Source organism: Acipenser ruthenus, chromosome 39, assembly GCF_902713425.1.
Source record: "Acipenser ruthenus chromosome 39, fAciRut3.2 maternal haplotype, whole genome shotgun sequence".
Taxonomy (NCBI): Eukaryota; Metazoa; Chordata; class Actinopteri; order Acipenseriformes; family Acipenseridae; genus Acipenser; species Acipenser ruthenus.
Genome location: NC_081227.1, coordinates 3,437,533 through 3,464,605, shown reverse-complemented (window position 1 = coordinate 3,464,605; position 27,073 = coordinate 3,437,533). Strand labels below are relative to the sequence as shown.

At 41.2% G+C, this 27,073-nt stretch overlaps 1 protein-coding gene across 1 annotated transcript in view; it reads left to right on the top strand.

The window, feature by feature from the left end:
• The first annotated feature begins 3,849 nt into the window (after nt 1-3,849).
• LOC117397177 (protein Aster-B-like) overlaps nt 3,850-27,073 on the top strand; it is a 96,805-nt gene continuing 73,581 nt past the window's right edge. Inside the window, 3 exon segments of the mRNA XM_059009742.1 lie at nt 3,850-4,149; nt 13,447-14,624; nt 24,806-24,883. Coding sequence (XP_058865725.1) covers nt 14,245-14,624; nt 24,806-24,883 — 458 coding nt within the window. The 5' untranslated portion in view covers nt 3,850-4,149; nt 13,447-14,244.

Sequence of the window (27,073 nt, the reverse complement as noted above, 5' to 3'; positions counted from 1 at the left end):
GAATGTGGTTTGGAGGAGCTGATGATTCCAGACATCACACTTTGGGATCTTTATACAGCAGTGCAGCTGAAAGGTCTGGATTTGCATCATAAAGATTTCAATAAAAGAAAAAAAAACCTCTAGACATATATACTGTCTGGCCACTTTATTAGGACTGACTTGGAGCACATCATCACGATCCTCTACCTCTGCATATCCACTGCTTGACATGTTAATGACTGAATAGATAAACACCAGCCAATTCACCTGCCAGCACCTTGTGGGGTCTCTGCCATGTCGTGCCAAGGCACTGACCAGGGCTTTGAACAGGGCACACCTATTGAGGTGACCTGGCAGTGCAAAACTGACGACCACACCCGGCTCGTTTGATGAAATGTTGTAAAATGAAACAAGGGACTAACGACTGTGCTTTATTTCATGCAATTACACCCAAGTGTATAGGATATATCTTGTTTTGTTTTGTTTTTTTTCCTGTACATGAAATCAAATCTTAGAACAAATTTAATCTCGTCTGTTGCCAGGCAGCAGCCCTCGCTAGTTGCACGACAGCTGAAACGCATCACAACATCCAGCAAGGTCGCTGAACTGCTAATTCTAGTGATTTGCTAATTCGTGCTGCGGTGAACCACACAGTTCAAATATATCACCATAATAAAGACACAGGGGAGCTAGATTCCAGGTGGAGGCAGTGCTGTGTCGTAATGAACAGAAAGCTCCGCAGTTCACATACTGCACATACTCAGATACAAAGCAGGGCTCTACACAGTGTAATAATGAGGCTGTTCTGGTTTGAGGCTTGCACAGTGTTTCCTGGATAAAATCAGCCTGGCTCATAAAGCAGCTGGATGGTCCACTAATTTAGCGTCTTTACCCTTGGTACAATTCTGAACAAAGGAAATAGGGTAGTTTTATTATGTAGGACTTCTGCTGTAAATTAGACCGCTGCATGCAATTAAATAAATTAGGCCAATTAAGTAGGAACATTTACAACTTTCTCTAATAAACACAATAAAGTTATATATTCTGTATATATATCTTTATTTTTATGTAGCGCCTTTCATAGTGGACCACCATCACAAAGCACAGAGGTAGGCTATAGTCACTTACAATAGGACATTGATTTAACATCTCATCCACAGGATGGAACACAAGGAGGTTAAGTGACTTGCTCAGGGTCACACAGTGAGTCAGTCAGTGGCAGAGGTGGGATTTGAACCAGTGACCTTCTTGTTACAAGCCCTGGACTTTAGCCACTGGACCACACTGCATCCACAATAAATATATATATATATATATATATATATATATATATATATATATATATATATATATAGATGACACAGTCCTTAAACATTCTGGCATGTGATTGGTTAAAACCTCATCACATGACCAAAAATAGATCCAACTATTGCCCCCATGATGCTGTTTAAGGTCAATAGTTTTTTTTTTTTTTTTTAAATCCCTCAAATGACGTTATCACACGGAGCGTCCTTCCTCTTCCAGATCAAGAAGATGTTGTTATAATCCTTAATTTTGAGTTTTTACAGTATTTATCTAAATCTACCTTTACCTGTCTTTGAGCTGCTTTGAGCTTGTCTGGGTATCTATCATAAGTGCCGGGACTGAAGAGCCATCCTCCTTCCCTTCAACTCATATGACAATGTGGCTCTTCAACTCTGCCAGCCCCACCTACTCCCCTTACTACTGTATACTATATTTAAAGATAGAAGGAGGTGGCAAGAGTATATTGTCACATGATTTGGGTGGACCCTGGAAGGCTGTTAGTCCTGGCATTTAGGATTCCCCAGACAAGCACAAAGCCAGGAGAAATATGATAAGAGCTCAGTGTGGGAGCAACACAACAGAACCACTCAGAATAACTGCAAACCCCATCACATAGTAAGGGAATTGTTAAAGACATCTGAATCGAGTCAGGACGTGAATTTATTACCGTGGATAAGTAAGTATGGTGGGTATGACTTGACAAACGTATGGTCTTGAGTTTGAGTTTTGAAAGCTTGATCCTATCACAGGAAAGCACAGTCATATTGGGTTTCCCTTTACTTCATGACAGGGCAGTGCTTATCTCTGGATTTAGACTGCGTTGGAAGAAGAGAGCTTGCAATTTCCTCTAACTCCTCCATCTTCTGATTAACAGGCTTGTTTTCCCACGTTGCAACACAGCGCAAAGGAGGCCAAACCATGATGCTGTGAATGTTGTAAGCAGTGAACTGCAAGCGAGTTATAGTTTATGGTACTGTGTGTGGGGTAGTGATGTAGGGGAAATAAATTCACACCAGTCCGTTGTCTTTGTAGTAAGGAAAAGCTTTAATCACAAGCCCGGGAGGTTACACAAGTGGAATTTCACAAGGCAAACTCTCAGAACAACAGTTTGCAACGTTACTTATACCTCATTATGATTGCACAATTAGTAAGTTTGCCACATAGGTGTGTGAGTCCATTTGGCACTTAGTGATTGGTGCTGCTTCTGCCGCAGGGGCTGTCTAAGACGAACTTTCTGGAAGTTTCTGTATTCGGCTCTGGGGTAGTTCTCCCTCTGTCCTTGCATGCAGCTTATCACATACACAGCCCGCGGTTGATTTCCGTCCCTGTTTTTGCTTCACATCACACATGATCTGGTGGTTGCAGCTGGTGTAATGTCTATATGCCCACCCTGGTTAGTCGCATGTACATTTAAGTTAGTCATTAGTTTATGTCCCTACTTCAGGTAGATTTCCTGTCACTCGTTACAAATGGAGTAAGAGAAACGTTTAGGTGCAGCAGATCGGTATGTGCTCTGCACCAGTTCACATCATGCAGTATCACAGGCTGTACATCACTTCATGTGCTGCATGCACGTTTGTGTCAGAAGATTGCATGTCACTGTTTTATGGCATTGGTGCCTTGCCCTGCTGTGCCTGCAGACTGCATTCTTGTCATTGTAATCCTACCTTTCAAGAGGATTTATAAAGCGGATTTTGCTGACAGCAGCTGTTGATTGAACAGACACCATTCCATCCCAAAGCAGGTCTCTTTGCTCTCTCACTGTCCTGAAATTTGCAAGGACAATTTCACCGAGAGCGGACAGAGCTAACACTAGAGCCTCAATAAACACCTTGGTCAATCCTGGACACCCACCCTTATTGACTATTTGGTTTCATTATTATTATTATTATTTGTTTATTTAGCAGACGCCTTTATCCAAGGCGACTTACAGAGACTAGGGTGTGTGAACTATGCATCAGCTGCAGAGTCACTTACAGCTACGTCTCACCCGAAAGACGGAGCACAAGGAGGTTAAGTGACTTGCTCAGGGTCACACAATGAGTCAGTGGCTGAGGTGGGATTTGAACCGGGGACCTCATGGTTACAAGCCCCTTTCTTTAACCACTGGACCACACAGCCTCCTTTTCATAGACATCATGTAGTTTTCTCACATGTTTTTAAAGGTTTGAACTGTGATGCACGCTCTCAATCAGAGTAGTGGATCTGTGTAACTACAAGCAAAGTTATTGCTGCAGCTTATATGTTTAACATTGGGCACTCTCCGTTCTTCTGTTTTGATTGGCATTTCCTTACAGCTGATAGCGAGCTCCTGATTATGGCCCGCTTCTTTGGCACATAGAGTGACTGCATGTACAGAATCTAACGGTACATTATGTCTCCGCCCATCGAGGGTTATGATTGGATCGCCAAGGAGAAGAATCTCGAATTTTGGGCGAACGCTAGATTCTAATTGAAGGATAGTCACGACAATCAAAACTGTAATGAATCTTGAATGAATTGACGCTGACAGAACAGCCCACCTTTTACGAAAAAGGGGAGGGAAGAATGAAATAAAAGGAAACAAATCTATCTTGAGACTAACATGCAAACGCTACTTATTTCAAAGTGCTATAACAATTGTTAGAAACTTAAATTAATTGGATGGTTGGATATCAGTATATACAATATTTGACGGATCGTTTATGTAGCAATGTAATTTCCCCTAGTCGTCTAATGGTACCTGCCCACAAAAAAAAGGAAATCTACAAACTGGAGCAGAAATAAAAAATAAATTAAATAATGCTATTAGAATAAAACGTGCATGTGGGTGAAAGACAGGAAAGCCAGAGAGTGTGTCTGCGGTGCAGGGGGACGAGTCTGAAGGTAGGACATGGTGTTTTCAAGCCGTTTCTGTGCTTCTATAAACGACAAGCGTGAACAGTCTAATCGCTGTTTGTTGCTGAAGTTTGCAACACAGGAGAAGGCGCATTGCTACTTTGCGCACATTTGTCAATGGGGAAGAGCCGGTGTGATGGAAACAAATATAAAACACACGACAACAGCCTCTAAAGTATCTGCGCGCATTTGACGTGTGTTTGCTCCATTGCTTGTGTGATCCGCAGGTTGTATTCTGATGGATTTGATCAGGATACACTATACGCTCCTTGTCGATTGCCCGTTTGTTTGTTGTTAAAAGTTGCGGTTTGTATTGCCCGTTGTTGTTAAAGTCGTTTGTGTAAGCTAGACGTGCACTTTATTTTAGTAATGTGTACCCGTACACTTTTGCTTAGTTACTGCAACGAGTTCTTTGTCATGTCGCGGTAGAATTCTGTTTATAAAATTATTTTTTAAAAAAATCGAAATTCAAACTGTTGGAGAGTTTCATTTTAACAACTGTAATTACAGTATAAGCAAAATATGAAAGCAACAGGTCTTGACGGATCAAACTGTAAAAATACGGTTCCTGTTTTCTATAACTGTATATCCTGATTTAATTACAATTTTGAAGCCGTCATCCTTCCAGATTACCGTACTCGTTATCTCCCACGTTTTATTGCTCAAGCTTTTCCTTTGCTTGCTAAACGTGTCACGGCACTGGCCACTCCAATCATATCCGGGCAAACTTTTAGCTTCCCAAGATGCGGTCTTAAGTTTTTACATTACTGTGCAGGCTACAGTAACAGTGCGTTGCAGTCGGATGAAGACTCAGTCCGGTTCATTCTGTTTGATTTGATTGCGTCCCGGATTTAAGTGGTTTATTAGTAGTAGTATTGGTGGTTTTAGCTTGGGGATTTGATTAATGTATTCAGGGTGTTAATAGTTCTTCCTCAATATGATGCCTGATTTAAGTGATCCAGTTTGTCCCTCATTTCAAGCGCAGTGTATTCAGTGCATAGACCATGGATTTCAGAGGGATTTCTGTATTATACAATCAGCTACGGCATACAATGCAATCGTTTTTCATCAATCTGTAAAATTTAATTCTCAGACTGTTACTTGCATGCGGAGAATGTTTCGGTTACAGCACTGTAACCATTCGTTATAATGATCTATATAAAAAGAATGTATTTGCTTGTTGCGTTTCTTGTAGCACAACAGCAAAGAGCGCCGGCTCCAGCTGATTTAATAGAGGACTTTTTGGAACAGCTGGAAGTTCTGCATGTTCAGTTCTACAGTATGTCACAATAGACTCACACGTGACGTAGTAGTCCACTTGACTTTCTTATTGGCTTTATCTTTGAAGCTACCCGATGGACTTTATGTAATTGTTGTTTCAGATGTTTGTTGGAAGGAAAGAGCTGCATTCTGGGTCTTTTATATAGCATCTCTAAATGGATAATTGCCAGTTTCTAGCTTGTTAGTTCTGGTATATTGCAGGCAATAAAAGGCTGTGTGTATGAAACCTTTTCTTGGCACAAGAATAAGATTCATCATAGTGTCAACATTCCCAATTCATTTTCCTTTGTAAAAATCCGCTGAAACACCCGATTTCTATACTGCTGTGTACTATACTGGTCTACACTGCAGAGTTGAAAGGTTGAATTGCCACACTATTACAGTCATACAACACCCCGTGCTGTAACAATTTCTCTAATATTTTGCCTTTTACTCTAAAATTACAATTCTTTTCATATTTTTAAACAGATATTTACTTAGTGGCATTTTCAACACAGCATAATAAGAGGAAGTGACAAATCCAGTCCACGGTGCTATATTTGAACACACAGACCGTGGCCCCAGGTGTTCAGCATATTGCAGCTTGCAGAATAAATACATTATGCTTGTCTGGTTTCACAGCACAGCATGCATGCATGCCGAAGTTCTTGCCCAATTGTTTGGAATTTAGAGCTGGAACTCATCCTGTGGAAGTCGGAGACAATGGAGCCTTTTCTTGAAATTCTTGGTTCAGAATTCTGTTTGGTCCGAGGTAGGAAGGCAGTGAGATACGTACTGTTTAAAGTGTAACAGACAGCGGGTCTGACCTGAGTTTGACTTTCCTGATTGCACTTGATGTGAAGTGGAGTACGCCGCATCCTGTCTCCTAGAGTCTAAAGAACCAGGTTTATATAAGATACAGTTAAATACCTCAAGAGATTCACATCCACAGACTGCTGTATCTTTATGCCTAATAGTGTCTGACCATATGTCCCAATTCAGATAGATTCTGCTCCTTCAGCAAGAATAGTTGTAGTGGTTCTTTTTACTTTACTGCTCAGTTTGTAGTCCCTGTTGAAAAGCTGCTCTACACCCAGTGATTTTGGGTTCCCTACAGTATTCATTATGCATTGGACACAGTGCCCACTGATGGGTTTTCTGGGGAAATGGGAAACGCAGCAGTTAGGAAGTGGTTTGAAGCTCTGTTCACATAAAGAGTGTGTTTGATGCTGCTGGGGCTCAGTTGTTATGTTCTGTAATTAGCACAGGGAGGAGCAAATATCCACCAAATACATAGAACTGCCTCATTTACTAAAAACTGTATAGAGAGAAATACATTCACAAGAATCATCCACATAACAGTGGTTCAAGAGAGGTGTTCAGGAGACACAGCTGAGAAACCAGATGCTTTGTGGCCAGAGATACTATTAGGAGTTTCCATTCGAGATTTCCATTTGAGGTTTGTCCACAGGGTAGCACTGTGTGCGGAGCAAAAATCCTATTGAAATAAATAACAATTATACTTGAACTGCACTCTGTTTGAAGTCCTTGAGGTTGTCTGTCTGTAGGCAGTGTGCACTGGATAACAGTGCATGTTTAAATATTGCTGTTTGGATGAAATCTTGGCCTTGAGTGGGTACTTGAGAATCTCGAGTTGAAAAGCATTGCTCCAGAACTGCTGCTGTGAAAACAGAGTTAAATAAATATACCAGCTTGTACCAACGGACTAGGAAAGATACTCCTTTCAGAAATATCTGAGATATGAAATGAATTATTCCATGTACACCCCCGCCCTCCACTCCAACTGTGTGCTTTATCTCTGTTGCCTGATACCTGTTTTGCAATACAATGACTAACACTAATTTATAATCCATACAATCAACTCCCACTCTGAAAGCCATCAACACTTTAAACACAGATTCAACATATATATATTATATAAATATATATATAAACAATGATTGTGTTTGTGTGTATCTAGGCCAGCTAATTTGCTAGACACTAATGTACAGTTCTGTAGAGATTCACAATCTAAACAACGAAGTGGAACCCCCCAATCATACTGTATACATTAAACCCCAATATATCTATCTATAATATAAACTCCTTGATTACTACAAACTTCAAAGGTTTGGCGTTTTGGGCGCTTAATCACTTCTCTAGGAGGTTATTTGGTCGTCTTCGGCTGTGTTATGCTAACTGTACGAGACACTACAGTAGTTAGTTAGTTAGCTAGTGTTGTATTGTCCTCGCTGCACACTTTCACTTTGGAATTCCGAGTCCTAGGAATGTCCTTGAAGTTCTGTTCACATAAAGAGTGTGTTTGATGCTGCATACACCAGTATTTATGAATACGCTTCTTCAGAAGCTCAACACACACAGCAGATATTGTCGGTTCGCCTCCTTTAAGCTCAGGAAGTGGTCAGCTGCAAAGGTCAGTCCGCTGTACTTGTTGCTGGTCTTTGGTCTCTGTGCATTCTACAATAGTTTAAACACCCACAGGGTCTCTTCCCTCAGGGTTGAGACAGAGAGGGTGACAATAATGCAAAATCTAAAAAACTATTGCTCTCTATCAAGCATTGCTAAGACTGTATCAATGAGAGTCTTCTAGTCCAACCTTTTCTTTTTAGTGTTACTGTTTGATAAAGGATTAACAAGTCCCTTTCACCAGCCCTCTGCATCTGCATTTCACTGTAATCAGGACTTTTTAAATGTATTCATGCACAAATCACAGCATCGTTGTTGATATGGGAACAGGCACACTTCAGCAAACAGCATTGTATTCCCACGAGGTTAGCTGTTTGACACCCGGTGTCTAATCTCGTTAAACAAACTGCATGGTGACGCTTTGCACTGTGTGCTTATGAACTGTGATACATATCAGAGCAGTGTGAATGAAGATCTGGTTTTAAAACAGTATTGATGATTTCATTCCCAATGACATAACGCATTCGACATGACAGAGTGTACCAGACTGGTGTCTGCTCATACAGAACAGTATGCACTGGTACAAACAGCTGTTTCAGTGACCAACTGTCTTGAAAGACCAGTTAACAGATGCAGTTCATTCTATTAAAGAAATGCTTTATGCCCGCCAAATGTGCATAATACTGTATATTTGTATATCTGTTTATTATGAAATCAAATCACCTTTGTGCTCTCGGAATCCTATCCTTGGTAACAGACTCTTTGCAGTGGGTGGTTTGTTTAGTTACCTGTAGGTTTGCAGATACCATCTGCTGCTTCTTTTAATATATCTATAAAACTAGATGGATTAAAAAAAAAAAAAAATACATGTTTGTTTGTCTTTTGTGTTTCATTTTACAAGCGTGTTATGAACTTAAGTAATATTCCTGCAGTACAACATAAAAACACAACCAGATGGGGTCGATACCTTTAGCCTTATTAGAAAACGTATAACATTTTTTTTCTGAGTTGTTATTAATTCGATTTTTGTTATTAATGTTATTGCTTTTTAATTCTGGCACCGTGCACGGTAGCGCCTTTTCTTCCCACCAGGTGGCACAACATCCACTTGTAGCCGAGCTGACCTGTGCTCTCTGCTGTCTGTTGAATAGTGATGAGTGTGCATTCCCAGGTGACTCTTACTGATAACCTGTTTGCACTTGATACAGCATCTTACAGTACTGTAGTAAAGTGAGTCCGTTTTAATGGTCTGTATTCATAAAGCACATTTCACTGAAGAGTTAAGTGCAAATAGTTACAGGCTGCACGTCTGGCTAAAGGGAGGTTTCAACACAAATTCAACTGGTTTACATACGTTTTATGGGGTGGACACCTCTGTCTAAATATGTGTGATGAACATTAGGACATATATTGCTTCCTCTTTCAGATAACTATTGAGATTCTCTTTTAGAATAAATGTCAAGACAAAACACACTGATCCTCCTGTTCATGCAGCACACACACCCAGTATCTTAACAGGGTTTGTGTCACAATAAAGATCATGCATCGGGTGATTTGTAAAAGAGACGGTTGTGCAACTCGATAAACACAGAAATGTTAATGAACCCCACTTACAGCCTGCATTAAATTAACATGCTTTAGAGTACGCAAAGCTGTTGTGAAGCAATTAACTACGTAGGCTACTAATTACAAAAAAAAAAGCCTTCATGCTATCTTTATTCTCTTCCTGACAAGACCAATTATCCCTACATGGGTCTGTGATTTAAAATTGTCATTTTGCACAGTGTTCAACATTCAGAATTACATACAGTATTGCATAGTCCACTCTCTCTTTTCACATTGAAAAGACAGGAACAAGGCTGATCTAGAAATCGCCTCAAGACCCCCACATTTGGAAGGTTTATTGCCGAGCAGTTCTCGTAACTCTAGCTACAGAAATCATTAAGCCTGCAGAAATGACTGGCATAGTTAAGAAATGTAACCATGTTAAAAGAATGCAGTTAACCTAAAAAGAAAGCTTGGGCCAGGTCCGAATGAAACACCAACTAACCAACCAAAAAAAAGGGTTTGTTTTGTTCTGGAGAACACACTTGTAGTGTGCCTCGCTTCTGTTTCCACCTGGCTGCTGTCTGCTCTATGAGGATGCTGCTTTTATGGTTCAGTGAGCTGAACCTGGGTAATGCTTCTTCTTCTCCTTCGTTAAACCCGTAGCATATTAAAAATTCAAAGAGTTATAATTTAACATGGCTGTTGTAAGCTGCAGCAGTACGTATCACCCAGATGCTGAAGCACTGTATATTCACACCTTCTTTATTTTTGCCTCGCCTGTAATGTCTGGCACATCCTGCAAAGTATCTCTTCATTTATTCATGCTGTTGGCTTACTGTGCAGGTGTGAATGCGGGAGGGCAGGTGTCTTCAGTTTAAAATGGAGATCAGATGGGGTCCTGAACTGTGTCTGTACTTATTAATGCCTGGTTTTGTTCAGCTGGTAGCACATAGTGAAATGAAGCCCCAAGGAGAGAGATCAGGTAGACTAGAAGCAGCTGGACTCACAGTAGAGCCAGTCGAGGTTTAGAGGTTTAATTGGTTAAGTTAAACACTTTGGAACAGGGTTGGAGCAAAGACAAGGACTGGAAGGGCCAGCTTTGTCCACCCCTTTCGTTCGTGGTTTACTGGCTGTCTTTCAGTATGCTTGTAGGATTGCCAGTCAGATATCAGATGGATAATACCTTAGGCAAACATTCAATGTGTTTTATTCAATGTGTTTTATCACACCGAATGGGCAGACAGTTCTGTTATATCACAACAAGATAAGATGAAAGTGTTTGCATAGCAGTGTTTGAGTTTATATGCAACAGCAGTGGGTCGATGCTTCTGACTTAATGACACTTCTGGGGTTTTGTAAAAGTCATACACCAAAAATTTTTTAAAATATCTTGATTACCAATAGAAATATGCGCGCTGCAAGACAGTTAGGTATAATAGATGTGTAGCAACAAACAGTACTAGTTTGAAAATGTAAACTACATTTTAATTGGAAATTTAATTGTGATTTTAAAATTGCATTTACCGGAATGTTTGCCCTCTTCGCTTAGAGCTGTGCTTCTGTATTTATGATTGCATGCTTGAAGATATGGATGATTTACCCATGGCATCAAAAAACCCGCTCAACATGCTGAGATAAGGCGCGGCTGGATTGTTTAGAGCATTTTACAGCTACAAGGAATTGTCTTGGAAAGTAGTTGATTTCCCCAGTGCTGTGAAATGCTCTTATAAGCCACTTGTGGCTTAACCCAGCAGAGTATATTGTAAGTTGATCAAATCAAAGTCTTTGTGTCTTATTACCTCAGTAATAGTTGAGCCGTAACAATGGGTGCCAAGCACAGTAAAGAGTTGAATTACATGCCTCGGAAACAGCCAGAGAACAAGGATGGCATCCCTCCATCCCCTTCGTCCATCCGGTTTCTCCAGTGATCTCTGCCTGCCCGAACCTACGGGAATTGCCTCGGACAGGAATGCGTTGCTGTTTGTCAGAAATTCGGATTTAATCACTGAGTTTTTGGCGTCGCACTACTGTAAGGAGGCAGTTGTATGATATACACTCCAACACGAAATTCAAACATGTATCACAACAATGATTTTTGTATAATATAATGGACTAATAAATGTACTTTCTGTAGAAACATTCCATTTCAAAAACAATTAAAATAATTTAAACATAAGGCAGTGATTATAAGAACTCCTTAAACGGACCTTAGCGTTTTGTGAGCCCAGCGTCCCACGTTTCATTGTATGAACTATATTTATCTTTCTGTTGGTGTTGCAACAGCAGATATCTATACCAGATAGACAAAGAATAGCTTTCTCAGAACCAGACTGGCAGCATTGCACCATCTCTGTTAAAACCGTGGTTTCTTGTCTGAGTGGCATCAGCAGAAGTTCTCGGAGGAGAAGTCAACATGGTTCTGAAATGTTCTTCAGTGTTCAGGAACCATGTGGCAGGGATGGGATTTGGCACAAACCAACAGCTTGGAAACCTGCTTTGAAACCGTTGCTCCCTGCGGGAAGGAAACAGACAGGAGTGAATTGCACTGAAGACAGAAATACTGGGGATCCGACAATATATGTCTAACATTCTTATAAATGTATAAACATGATCTTATAAATGAATAAACATGATCTCATAAATGTATAAGCATGATCTTATAAATATATAAACATGGTCTTATAAATAGCTATGTCGGAATGTTTGGTTTTAGCCATGCAACTTGGCTTAGAGAATGTTTGTTTGGTTTAGGTACTTTATGTTGCTTATAGATTTTCTGATCTTAAAATTATGGGAAGTTTTTAATGAATTAAAATATGATTTCCTGTTAAATTTCGGTGACGTAATAACCATTTCCATGTTCCGCTTACTGCAAAGTATAATGCTACTTTAATTAAGGGAGCACTAGCCAGTGGTCACACTCTCCAGTAGATTCCATGTACTGAATTGTTTATAGGTGAATACCAAAGTCCAGCCTCACCTTCACGGCAGCACAGCACTGGATCAGTGTATCGTATTATCAAGAGTAAATTGGGTCTGCTAAAGCATGTCAGTGCTGGGTTTGACCACTCAGCCTGTCCTGAGCTTTGAAGTACAGGGCTTTCTTCAGAGCTATATTGGGTAAACTGCAGTAGTGATTTACTTAGGAGTCTGTAAAGATTTTTTTTTTAATAATATTTTACCGTAAGGAAAAAAGTACTTTCCTAACTAATAATAAAAAACAGAATCAGTAATGACAAACTAATGTCATGATACGTATCACGATATGCATGTCACGACAGGATAGGTGCACTGTAATTGGAATAGATTTCTGCATAGTGTATTCTTAATTAGAGAGTTGAGACGCTGGTAACAGTGTAACTGGTATGTATTTGAGTTCTGATCGGAGGAGGGTGGAGTTCAGTCCAGACATTGCTTGAACTTCCTCTTCACACCTTTGCAGAATTGGCTGGGCCAGAAGAACAGAACAAAGCCGGCTATTCTTTCAAGCTTGATGTCTTTCCCTGCTTCTGTTCCTCGTACACATTCCTCTAACCTGAGGAAGAGTTTTTGTGTAACAATTTATTTTCACATATCTGATACTTAGTCCCCCACTGACTGCAACTTGAACCCAGGGCCCTGTTTAATCAGCTGTCCATCCAATATCTTACAGTCATTGAGGCTGCTGTCTGTCCGATATATTATTGATGGCAGAGGTTGAACGCATCATTCAGGTGTTAGAATAGCAGAAGCCAACCATTTACACAGGACCTGTGTGTGTGTGTGTGTGTGTTTGTGTGAGCTTTTCTACTTTATTCATACTGAGATCCTTGTAGTTGACATAAAGTTGGATTTGAGATCAGTACATTGCATAGTTTCTTGTTTGTACTGAAAGAAAGCTGGTCATATTGATGTGACTTTGTACGTGTCAGTCTCTTGCTTTGAGTGACTGCACAAACGTGACCCTTTGTGTATGTGTGTGAACATGTAAGTGTGCATGCTCGTGTGTGTGTGTGCACCACGCTAGCCTCGGCAGTATAGTACATTGTATCACCTTACTCTAACCTTTAGGCTCTCTTCCCCCGGTGTGAACGAGGACAAAGGGCTGTGAGGAGGAAAGCGCGCCTCAGATGAGACTCTGAAGACAGATGAGATCGCGGGAGGTCAGTCTATGAGCTGCCGGTGAAGTTGGCCAGGCTTTCTTTCTGTGATGGGACTCCGAGCTGGACTGAAGAAGTAGCTGCGTAACACAGCCCTGGTCCCACGGGAGCTGGGAGTACAGTTACACACTCCAGCAGTGTTCTATGTTTCATCTGCTGCACGGAGAACAGAATCCCTCTTTGTTATCTAATATTGCTGCTCTCTCCCCTTCTCTCTCTCTCTCTCTCTCTCCCCTTCTCCCTCTCCCTCTCTCTCTTCAATACACTGCTGTCGTCAGTGCAAGAAGCATCTCTTGCGAACTCCATCTGAAAAATCCAAACTAAACAAGTCTCTCACTTTCCAATTCAAGTATGATTGAGGATACTAAACAGGACAATGCAGGCAAGCAGAGTGGCTACTGATACTGGAGCAACTGGGGTGCAGAAGGACTGACTGAAGCCCTTTTCTCTAGACTAAAAGTATATTAAATAAAGGAAGAAAAGGAGTCTATTAAATATCAAATACAACTTTGATGCAAAATAAAACAAGTCTGGGCTGCAAGAACACAAAGGCAGAAGTGTTTGTGGTTTAGTTGCTTCCCAACACCACCTTCACACTGATTAGCTTTTTAAAAAGAAGCCAGAGGGACTTTTTTGGTTTGTTTCTTTCTTTGTCAAACCGCAAACCAGCCCTTTGCACTTTGAATTCGATCCAGCCCTGACAGAAGCAATGAGCGAGGCCCTCCGGCTTCCGGCCCTTCACGTGCAGGTCCCTGGCGACTGCAGCAGCAATGACAGTGCCGCTGTGACGGGGACAGTAGCCTGGTCCAGCTCGTCCACCCCCACGCTGAGACGGAAGCGTTTCAAGATGCGCAGGATGAAGAACGTGTTGAGCGAGAAGGAGCAGCTGGGGAACGGAGAGCTGCGCAGGGGCTGCTCCGGCTCCAAGGAGTACCTCCAGCTGCCCTCCATCGAGATCACCCCGTCCAGCGACGAGGAAGCACCCTGGTCCAACTGCTCCACACCCAGCGCCTCTCCCCGACGCAAGCGCTTCCTGCTCAAGAAGTGGCTGAAGGTACGCGAGAAGAAGGACCATGGGAGCGAGAGCAGGTAGGTATCTGGAACTCTGAGAGGTGGGAGGGAAAGGGGTAGCTTGAGCGTCCCCCTGTATCTGTCATTCTTTCTTTTTTTCTCTCTGAAGTGGTATGTGTACAGGAAAGAGCAGGATCTGTTCACCCATCAGTGTCCTTTTGATTTACTGTCCCTCGTCAGCTGTAAGGTACACTTTAGCATTACAATGAAATCCAGCAAAAATCCTGTTGTATTTCAAAATACCCAACTTATTATTATTATTATTATTATTATTATTATTATTATTATTATTATTATTATTATTAGTATTATTTTTTTTGTGTGTGTGTTTTATATTTGTCTCCAAAAGCCAACTAAAAAAATAGCTTTAGGTCACCACTGTCATTTCCTGCTGTACCTTGTCAAAAAGTTTTAGTGCCATCCAGAATATTTCAACAACTTTCTATGTCTGTATGTATGTACAGTGTGTGTGTGTGTGTGCTTATGTACTCTGTGTGTAAATCTCTTTTTTACTTGGTCTGTATTGAACATTCCAGTATACTGTACTGCATGTCAGTGTCCTGTATGTCTTTCTTAATCCTTGCTTTCATACTTGCATAAATCAACTGCTGGCATTTACTATAAACACTAGAGCCATATCATCTTGATACCTTTTAGGTACTTTGTAGTGCTTTTAGACTGAACGTCAAGGTTTATATGTGTACCCACAAGTGACCACCGAAGGGTGTGGATTCCTGTGTCTTCTAGTGAATTTCCTGTATCAATGTAACATGTTATCATTCCAGTCCCCGGAAAAACAGGGCTATTGCATCCCTAATAACACACTTCTAGCAGAAGACTGTCAGTATAGTTGTCTAATGTCCCTCTAATCCTGCTGTGCAATACTGCACTACTTTTAAATTAGAGATCTGCTGTCTGGGGTGTTTTTTTTATATATAGAGAGACCCTGCTTTGACGTTGGAGATCTGAGGGGGCTTATGATAATCAATACTTGTATTAGTTTCAGGGGAGATTGAGGCATTGTTTAATAAAGCAATTCAATTTTTTTGTTAGATTTTTTGCAAGAAAAAATTGATCCGATTACATTTAAATTGAATACCTTGTACTTTTTTAGTAACACGATATGCCTAAAACAATCTTTTGGCCCCGCAGTCCGTCGCAGCACAAAGGAATATCCACTAGAAACTGTGTTCAGGGCATCGGATGATTCTTCAGGGTTAGGGTTAGCCTTGGAATTAGCCTTCAGATTTGATGCATGCCAGGTTAAACTTACTTTACCAAAAAAGCAGAACAGAAACAGGACAAAAGGCTAGTTTCACAGACTAGAGCAACATTACTGTAGTTCTATTCCTGGTCTGTGGAACCAGACATTAATCTTAACTATACCATTAGATTTTTCTCTTCTTTTTTTGAGGAGGAATGTGCCCACATTTTAGTGCAGCAGTCTAGTACAAGGCAGACTAGGAGCAAGATATGCATTGATGAAAGAGGAATCAATTATGTCATGTTGATCCCTGTAGCTCTAATGAGATTACATTTGCAGTAACTTGGTTAAAGCCCCCAATCCTTACAGAATAGTAGGATTGATAGTTTTACATGCCTTGTGGGATATTTTTCAATTGACAATACATCTTCGATGAAAATAGATCTCTGCTTCTTCTCTAGCTAACCTGAAATATATTTTAAGTAACCTCAAAAATGTACCGACGCAAACAGGCAGCTGATGTTCCAAGTCCTTTCTGAGAGATGACGTTGCTGAGAAACTGCCTGTTCAGGTGCCCTAATAGCAGCTGTGCGGCAGCTTTCTCAGAAGCACGCTGCGCTCTAAGCAGTAGCTTTATTTATTTTTTTCTTCCTGTTTCTATATTCGGAAGCTTGATAAAAGTTGGACAGAGAACAGATAACCAGCGCTGTTGAAAAAGGGTGCAAAACATTCCGCGCTGTGTGAAATGTTAACCTGACCCTTGGATATAAGACAGTGTGTCTAGTGCTATAATATAAGACACAGACATGGGAACAGGGTATTTTGAGTGGCACAATCAAGCAGCTCATGGAAGTGGCAGCATTTGGAAAGATGGAAAGGCTGAGAGAGGGAGGTTTTGCATTTGCTGTTAAACAATCTGGAGTTTTAACTCAGTAGTGCAATATACTCTTAAGAGTGTTCTACACAGTAAAAGGTTTCTATACAAGGGAAGACTTTAATCTAGGAGAAAAAACATTACCGTCCTTACACCGAAGATAAAGTACTTGATCCAAGCTGCTGGCCAAGTAGTGAGAGTCGCTCTGCAGCATTGCTGGCCAGCTTTACAATCAGCATATTCCTCTGTAGCTCTAACTTGACCCAAAAAGCAATCGCCACGCTTCACATTCCTCTCCGTGCTTTCATCTCAGCTTTGCCTTTTATAGTGAGTGAGCTTGTCTTATTCACACGTCAGGTGCTGGACTGAAACAAACTTCTTGGCTGAAGCATTGTGGCTTTTATAGAGTTGGGTTTTCAAAGCTTGGCAATGTAGTTGTACACATTTGATACTCCTGAATACTTTCTGAAACTAATGACACAATTATATATATATATATATATATATATATATATATATATATATATATATATATATATTAAACTAAGGTGGTGATTTGATCAACCTGTACTGCCTGGATTTTTTAAAAGCACCTGGATGGCATCAGACAGTTCTTGGGGTAAGCCCAGGATGCCCACGGATAAGTGGCTGATGCAATTCAGGGTGATTCCCCAGTGCTGTACAATGCTCTAAAAAACAAAAAACAAAAACACATCCATAACTTCAAAGCACTCAATCAGAATTCAAAGCAAATTCATAAGAAGCTGAAGAGGCTGACTTTTAACTTTTACCTCTAAATAAATCCAGCCGTGGCCTATCTCGGTGAAGTTAGATAGCAGTTAGAAGGCTGTTAGTATAACGGTGATCCTGAAATGAGTGATAACCGAGGCTGTGAAATAAGTCACCCCCTTATCACCAGGAACATCAGGCCTGGTGCCCTGAGTGTGTGTTCTGAGTGTTTGCTTGTTTTAACATTTTTATGCAGGATATGCAGATTTTTCAAGTACCGCTCTACAAATAAAGAAAGTTTAAGTGGCTGCTTCCTGGGGGGAATTTTTTTTTTTAGTCCTTTTTGATCAGTAACATTGCATTTATACATAAATAACAACAGTTATAATAATAATAATGTACAAACAGTATGTTAGGATCTTCAGCACATGCCAGTCGGGGTGGGGGCGTGGGCAGTGAATGTTGCTAGAGCTATCGTAAGAAATAAGAAGCTTGTAATAGAAGTGTCACACAAGCGAAACAGGGTTGAAGTGTATTCATTGGCTCCGGCAGGCCAGCCCTGGAAGACGAATGGCTGCTTTCCGCGTTTCTGCTCATGTTACACTTCTGTTCCAGTGTTAATTCTTTCCTGTGGTTCCCTATCTCGGGTAACTCCAGCAAACAGCCTGCGTATTGGCAGAAAGAAATAGAATCCTGTTTAAATGATTAATTGTGAGGGAATTCATTCGGGTCCAGGTTACAATACCTTAATAGCTTTCTTACACTTGTAGTTTTCCTACACTGCAGAATAAAGGTTTTTAGCCATAGTGTGTACTCTGTACAGCCGCGTTCTTTACAGTATAGACATGTGATGCATGATTATGATAATATTCATGCAGAAAGCCACAGCTGCTGTATCCCCTTGTGTAAATTAGCTGCTCCCTCGACTGAATTAAGCAAATTGTTTTGCTGTAGCTCACTTCAGCACTTCAGCATTTACTATCATTTCAGTGGACTTTTCAAATGACATATTCAGCTTCCAGATCTGAAATACATTGAAGCAACAGCATAATGTTTACAATATAATACAGGCAGACAGGAATGGTCACGGGGACAGGTTCTGAAGTGTGAAACGCTTTGGGAGCCTTGTTCAATCAGGAATAGTTTCACATCATTTGATCTGGCGGATCGATAGTGAAAAATACCCAGACTTCCCTGTGGTCACGGTGTTGGCGGTGTATGGAAAGCACCGGGCAGCCCTCATTGGACATCACATCGCTTCTGTTGTTGTCATGACAGTCTCTCGGGTTTCAGGCTCTAGCTGCACCACAAGTGTATCTCTCAAGGGTAGGCATAGCATGACCCAGTTCCCTTCAGTGTGGTTTGTGTGGGTTAGTCTGGTGCTCTTGTGTTGCTGGTATTTATTCATGAAGCTGCAAACACACATTGCTACCAGGTCAGTTGTATGAGGAGCTGCCATGGAAAGCCAGTTAAGGCGTTGAGGGCAGAATATGTGCTATAGATAAAAAAAAAATGTACTGGTTATAGTGAAAAGCTGTTAACCACATGTTTACTGTTGAAAACTGATTATTTTTATAGGAACCTCCCAGCCTCCCCACTCATTTCCGGGACAGACTTTCTCTCACAGTGTTTTTAAAATAACTTCACTCCATTACAAGTTTTCACGTGATCTGGGATGATCGCTGGATAAACATTGCTCAGTGTAGTTTATCGGAGAGGTGCTGGAAAAATAACAGATGAAGTTCTCTCCATTTAATATTGAGTGAGCTAGTGCTGGGAATAATTGTTCTGTAAATTATTAATATAGGTATATTAAGAGCGATTCATCAAATTACACTGCTGAAATTCTGCATCGTTAAAGAAAAGAACATTGAACTTTAACTTTGAGTTTAACAGAGTATACAGAAATATTTAACTTTTGAGGAAGACAAAAGTTGCACAAGGGTCAAAGTCACGTTAATATAATTTTACTCCTGAGCTAAATATTTAAGAACAAATCAACGCCATACTGTTAAGAACATATTTCATCTTGCATGATCACAGAAAAATAATATTCATGTTGCAACACTAGGAAGTCACTTTAATGTAGCTGCTGACACCTGTACTTGCACCTAAAATGTGTATTCCTAGTTTTATAACATCAATGAAACCAGGGTAAACTTTGCATCAGCACAAGTGTGTGTGTGTGTGTGTGTGTGTGTGTGTGTGTCTCCTAATCCTAGTGAATGTTTACCTGCTTATTCCATGCATTGCAGCTGTAATAGGGAGCATAGTTGTTAATTTTAAGAGTTAATGTTTAAACTGGTCCTTTTCAGAACCATTATAAGCTTCACTAACAGTGACTCACCGGGAATCGGAACTTCCTTCATGGAACTTTTTAGTTTGCGAAGACTGCAGTCTAGTCTTTAAAAGAGTGGTTTTCGGGGGTGTAGAACACCGATTCAAATCCTTCTCCCAGGATGTGGTGAGTAAGATGCTAATTCATTATCTTTTGGTAACAGCAAAACTACAGCACTGACTGGCTGAGTGATTTGAATTCAGGACTGCCGGATTCAAGTGTGTGAGAAACAGGCTTCCCATGAGAATGGATTAAATAAATGCTCACAGGGTGTTTGTTCTTGGGAATGCTTCTGTGCCATTGAATCGGAGAGTTACCAGGGTTTCCCCACAGTCAACCAATGTATTTTTCTATGCTTTATAATACCTCTCTGTACTTTACTGTGCTTCTGCTGTACTTGCGTAAGTCTGCTAAATGAATGAAGCCGGTGCTTTCCTGCATCTTGATTGCTTTATTGTTGGTTGGTTGGTTGGTTGGACAGAAAGGGGTTGCAATGGTCATATTTATTTGTGGCAGATGAGTGTAAACTGACTGGATATAACTGGCTGCTGTGTGTGTGTGTGTGTGTGTGTGAGCTCCTAATTGTCCAGCAGAGAGCACTGTGGAGTAAAGGCATACTTTTTATAATCAAATCTTCTTAGTGACAAGAAATGCATGTTTATCGAAATACAGTTTATTTTTACATTATTGATTTATTATATTTTATTTGGAGAGTTTTGAATTGAATAAAAGTAATTAAGCAGGTATTACTGTCCAAGTACCCTTGCATACTGTGAGTAATAAATCTGACTCTGCTGTGCTTCTGCAATGGGTTCTATATATCCAGGGGATTTTGCAGTGACTAAATGGCAGATCTTAGAATTGCTTCTTGCACACACACACAGTGTCCAGTGCTGTTGAAAGCTGGCTGGCTGGCTGTTAGAAAGACCATTCCACAGCACCTGTCGGCACTCTCGCCAGCATGTTTCTTCACATGGGCATGCCGTGCGGCTATAGAGGAACAGATGCTGCCCGGTACCAAGACCAGACAGGAAAGGAGATCTAATGTTTCAGCAGGGCACTGACTGCCAGCCTGTGTATATGACCGCCATGCTGCTCTCCTGCTCATAATCCTGTCGGATGAAACGTGCTGTTGATCTCTCTCTCTCTCTCTCTCTCTCTCTCAGTGCCAAAGAGATTAGTGCCGGGATATACTGTCCTTGAAATCAACTTTTGACTTCCCTGTGGAGTTGGAAATAAGACTCCCGTTGCATTGCAGATTGAGCCGTTCCAGGTTGTATTAAGAGATTTGGCCACTTTGGCGGGTTGCCTAACGCTCTGCATGTAGAACCTGGAATGGTTCAGACCCCTTTTCCTATATCAGTTAGACTATTATGCACTAAACAATATCACCGTCAAAGGAGTGCATACCTCCACTTTATTTAGAGTGTATTTATTTGTGAGTTGAACCGCTGTTGAACTGGTAGTCTCAAATACATTGCGGTTGTAAAGCTGCTTGGCAGATCAAATGCTCATTTAAGAAGATCAAATTCTCATTTAATAATGGACCATTTTGTTAAAAGAGAAAAATTCACTCTGATAGGGAGAGTACAGTATGTGTCCATGCCAGCTATAAAACACACTTATTCTTTATTCGAGAACCATTTGGTGATCTACAATGAGCTCTCTCGTGCATACGTCAAGTGTGATACGATACAGCATGTCAAGACTTGATCATGATTCATCGATACCCAGTGAATGGTTACAACCCTGGTATTGGTCTGGCACAGGGATTTCAATAGTGGTACAGACAGCTAAACTCCTGCTGTTGTGCAGTGCGGTACACAAGAGAGAACACGACTCTGCAATTCTGCTCAGCGCTGAGCACGTTTTGTTTTTTGCATTGGCCAGCATCTTCTCTCCCAGGCTCAGGCTGCACATTCTCAGCTTGAAGGGTTTTTGAGAAGAATGTACGAGAAGAAAGCTGCCTAAAGAGTCGAGCCTGCAGGGTGACGCCGCCGGAGGAATCAGACACCTGTCAAAATGTGAACTGAACACTGAGCACACCAGCCTGTTTTTAGAGCTAGTGATAAGACTCAAGAGGCTGTGCACAGACAGGATGGAAACTTGAACAAGCTCTGCTGCCAGGTGGATAAAACCCGGCCCCTTATGTGGATTCATATAGGATTCAGTACGCTACAGTACAGTGCATAGCGCAAGAGGTCACTGCTGTTGATTGACTGTAGTGTTGACAGTCTGCAAAAAAAGTGCAGTGCTTTCATTTAGTTTTTAATATTGTACACTGTAGGAGTGGTCAGCTACGTCCCAAGGATATTGCACGTGCAGCCCCTTTCGTTGAGGTCCTTGTGCATGTTGGTAGATTACTTTCACAATCCTATACCACTGGCATCTTTCATCATCTTTACCAATCACACACATCGGTTTGTTTTATTTTCGCGACATTATTTTTGCAATTCATTAAATACGTTTGACACCCTTATCAAATTTGAATACATCTTTTCTTCCAGCAGCTCTCTGCCTTGTTTACTGCACAACCAATGCTGCAACATGTGTGTTTAAGCTCCTTTACATAAAGCTGCCTCCTGGTGTTGCTAATGTACTTTGTAATTAGTGTCTGCATTGCATTCTGCTACTCTGTTCACTGATTCATTTGCATTAAATGGATGAGAATGCCGTTAGTGTTTGTTTTTTAGTTTCTGTGACCTGTCAGCTCTGATTGATTGATTCCAGTCTGCACAAATCCGTTTCCTATGCGCTGGAAAATTAAATCATGTAAGTGTTGTAGAGAATTATATTAGGATGCGTTTTGCACAGTATTACTGTAATACATCTTTATATATTATACAGTGTTATAGATATTTAACATTGGGACACGGTGACCTGTTATGTAAATATGTCAAACAGGGATGTGTTTTTTGTATTGTCGTTAATGCAACCAAGGCTGAAGGAGGGCCTGGACAGGACAAGGATTAATTAGCTGGGTTTTCTCCTGCAGGGCTTGACAGCCAGGTTGTATCGGCTCATGTGATGAACAGTATTAGCTGGTGTGTCAGATCCCATTAGCATTGGGGCAGTGCTGCTGATGCACCCCCCCCCACAGAACCCTACCGCATGGCAGCTGCAGTCTGCAGTTAACTGTGAGAGGAAATAGACAGGGTTTGGGGTTAGTTTTGGTGTTTCACGGGTGTTTGCCTCTTGCTTAAAAAAGAGTTCTGCTTGCTTTGACCGCCTGTGGTCAGTGTGATAGCTTAACCAGAAATAACTTTGACGTTCAATTTAGGGTCTGTATTTATTATTATGAGTATTATTAGTGTTAAATAAAGAAATGTAACAATTCTAAAAGATCTGAGACATGTTGGGGGGGCGGGAGTGTAAATTCGCTGCACATTTTACTTTAATAGCTGCAAGTACTTTTACAGCAAATTGTTAACAACCAATACTTTATTTAGCGGTAGTTTTGTTTTTCCTCCACCAGTGCAGAGTCTGGCTTGTTTTGCTGTCTGCTGTGCAGCCGTGACTTCTAAAGCCATTTTTGTGTGGCAGTAAATGTTCAATGGTTAACCCAATAGCTTTTTGCTAGCTGAGTGACTCTGCCTTTGAAACAGACAAATGGGATATGACAGCTCTACATGTATCCAGTACTTTGACTTCCAGCATTTAGCGCTCCACTGTAGTTCCTTAACCCTGACCTGCTACATTCATGAGGTCCTGCTACCAAGCAATCATGCATGAGTGGATTGGAGTTTTATAACTGATTAATTGGTTAAAATGGGCATTTCCAGTACACTACTGCATTATAAACCTTTTATAAAACAACTTCTGACAAGTTTCTTTGAAGAGTGTACCTTTTACCTTGTTCAAACTAGCCGTTAGGGGTTTTCCTGACCTCCAATTAGTATTTTTTTTGTTGACAGGCCCTGAAATATGCATTCAAATTGATGTTTTATTTTTACTAAGTCATACCCCACATGGGGGGGGGGGGGGAATGAGGTCATTGGTCATCAGACTGGTAATTTTTGCCACCTTTAGACACTTTCTCACCATGTGGGGGCAGGAGTGACTCAGCTGGTGGTTTTCATGCTCATATTCTGCACAAATGGAGGAAACGCCTCCACAGAATGAGGCCCACGTGAAACCCTAGTGTGCCTGCAGTGTGTCTGGCTTTGGCAGCGGGTACTTTTTGACACTTGACCTTGAAAACTTTCACCAGCCCTTGTTCTCTAAAGTTCAGTTGTGGGAAAGTGTAAACATTTTTGTTGTTGTTTTTTTAAATATTGTTCTCTGTGGTTAATGTAGGTAGTATAGCCAGAGAGTATGTGTTTGAGTCACTGCAAGTACTTCTGTGTGCTATTCAGCACGTCTGAGAATCTGCTGGGCACATCTGTTTAGAAAAGGAGGAACAGGGAATTGCTGGGGGTTTTTTTTGCTGCTTTTAAAATTCTGTTTGTGAATACACAGTAGTGCAGGGTGTTGATTGCTGTGAAAGCAGCTGCAGCCTGAATCAGACAGGGCCCTCTAGTGGATGCCTCAAGCACATTTTACAGCACATTCTGCGTGGCTTTCAGTGGCGTTACATTTTAGTTTCGAATGTAAGAGTTTAAAACAGCTTCACAGTTATTCTCAATTAACACTCAGGAAGTTACACTTTGCCTGATAGCAAAGTTCAAAGAGAAAGACAAAAAAACTCACTTACTGTAATTCAGTAAAGCCTGTGTGGTATTAGGCTACTGGCTGGACTCCCCAAGACAAGTCTGCTCATAACCTCCAAGAAAGAAGAGATTTTAGCAGAAAACATATTCTGGTTTTATCAGACATGGAGGCCTGGTAAAGCCATTTTTTTTTTTCTAACAACTGAAAAGCTCCTGACATTTTAAATGCATCTTTTAAATTGTACCCCCCATGGCCTGAGTGTTCTGGAACCTGCTCAATTTAATATACCAAAACAAGGGAATTATGAGGCCCCAGTTTGTAGGCCCTGTACCCCTGTAAACTTGTTTGAAATGGAGATGTTTTGATCCTCTCTCTCTCTCTCTCTCTCTCTCTCTCTCATGCAGCAGCCAGCAGAGCAGTCAGCAGAGTAGCCATGACGACGACCCGGCTCGCTTCCTGACCCCCTTCAGCAGAGAGGAGAAGTGAGTGTGCTGTTCCACTGTGCTGGCTGCAAAGGGGTTTCCTTTTGAAACCCCTTTGAAGTCTGGTTCCACACCTGCTGAATAACGTTACATTAACATATTGAATTACATGCTCATTTGCAGTTTTTCATATACTTAACGTAAAACCGACAAAAATTGAAAAATTTGACATTTTGAAATCTAACATGAAATATACTGTACTGCTGTTATGGCTTCCGGTAGACATTTAGACTGCCTTGCACCTGGAAGGTGAAATTATCCCCACCCCTTCAATGGCTTCTTTCCTGTAACCAACCATCTGCTTCCCCTGTTGACTGACATGCTAACATGTTTTGACCCAGAAGACACTGGTAAAGCAGTACCACGCTTCCTAAGATTAAAACATGGGGACAGTTTAACCTAGTGTAATAGCTGAAATCCTTATTTAAAATAAGTGTTTGTGCACTACAGTGTACCTGAGACTTACAGCATTATTTTGTTGGCTACAACCGTGATGCATAAACCCCCAGAGATGTGTCCAGTAAGGATAAGAGCCAGATGTTTTATTAATGTCTGTCCATTCTCAACAGTTGCCTGTTCTTTTGTATTTGAATGCTTTGTAAGTTTGAGGTTTGACCACTAGAGGGCGCCCTGTCATCAAAACTGTGGCACAACTCTCCTGTATGTAGCCAATGATTCCCATAGGAGAGTGGTCTGGCAAGGGATAAATGATAGGGTACTAAATCACAGTTAAAAACAGCATATATACATAAGTAATGAGGAGCACTGTGCAATAGCAGAATGATTTCTGGCACCTTTTGTAAAAGAAAAAAAAAAAATAGTATTCAGTTTTACAGCCAATAGTAATTACAAAGATGTATGAAGTGTATTCTTGGCAAGGCTAATGTTGTTTGCTGAGGGTCACAGCATCAGGATTGAAACTGGAATATAACATTACAGGAACCACTCCGGGCACGACATTAAAATAAATGATGATCCTGTTTAGCTACATTTAAACTGTAATTATTAGAATATTCGTATGAACTTCAGCGTGGTCAGACCCGCGCTCCAGTGTTTCAGCGCTGGCGACCGTTCTGCCTCATCCAGCGTGGTCAGACCCGCTCGATCCTATTCATGCCCTTCAAAAAGGGGGAGGAACCTTCTGTACCTGGAACAGCAAGAGAGTACAAACCAGCCGTGCAACAAAACCTGTTTTCTGATCAACTGTACTGCACAGAGGAGTGCAGTAGAATATACGCCTGCTAGCACTAATACTAATGTTAATTATGCCTAATGATGAAGTCATGCCATCTCCCCATCCCTCCGTTGTGCACAAGGATGTCGCATGACTCGTCCTCACACAGAGTCTTCGTCCTGTTCTATTTTCACTGTCGGGTCTGTCACTAGCCTGCGTGTCACAATGGAAACAGACAACAGAAGGGATCTTCTGATATTCCAGTGATAAACGATGACCAATCCGAAACACTGAGCCATGGGGTATGTGACTCGGACAAATCATTTCCCATGCGAACATGCAGATAACAGAGCTGCCTTTTCAAAAGCGGAAAATGAGCTGGTGGCGTGAGTCAGTGTGGCCACGTGCACTGGAGGCCAAGGACTTGACAATAGAAATACTCAGGACAGCGTTTTCTTTTGTAATTGATTTTGTTGGGGATGGTGTGACACAATCAATCAGGCATGCTTTTTTACATTTACCGTGTGCAGAGTGAGTTCTTACAAGGGCCGCTCTGTATTCAATGCCAGATGTTCCAGTAAATGCGTCAAGAGGCCCGAGGTAAAGATTTTATTTTCTTGTGCTTCTCGCCCAAGCCCATGTTCAATCCACCGTGAAGAGCTTCTCATTTCAACATTGCAGTTGGGTCTGAGCAGCTCCTAAAATAAGCAGTGCCTAATGCAGTCAGCACCGAGCTGAACAGGAACAACAGCCCTTCAGTTTGAAATATCTGATGCTGCACTTGTTGTGAAAGTGTTTTGCTTTCCTCCATATGCCTTGCAGAAAATAAAACTCCTGGTTCTGCGCTTCAGGCAAAACCAGCACCAGGGGGATACGTGACACAGTCCCATGCGGCTGCATACGGTGGAAAGTTACTGCAACAAAACACCTGGTACTCATGACTTATTAAAATGCCAGCTGATAAGCCTAATGATCAAGTCTGATCAATGGAGTTGCATGACTTGCTGGGTGCTCTT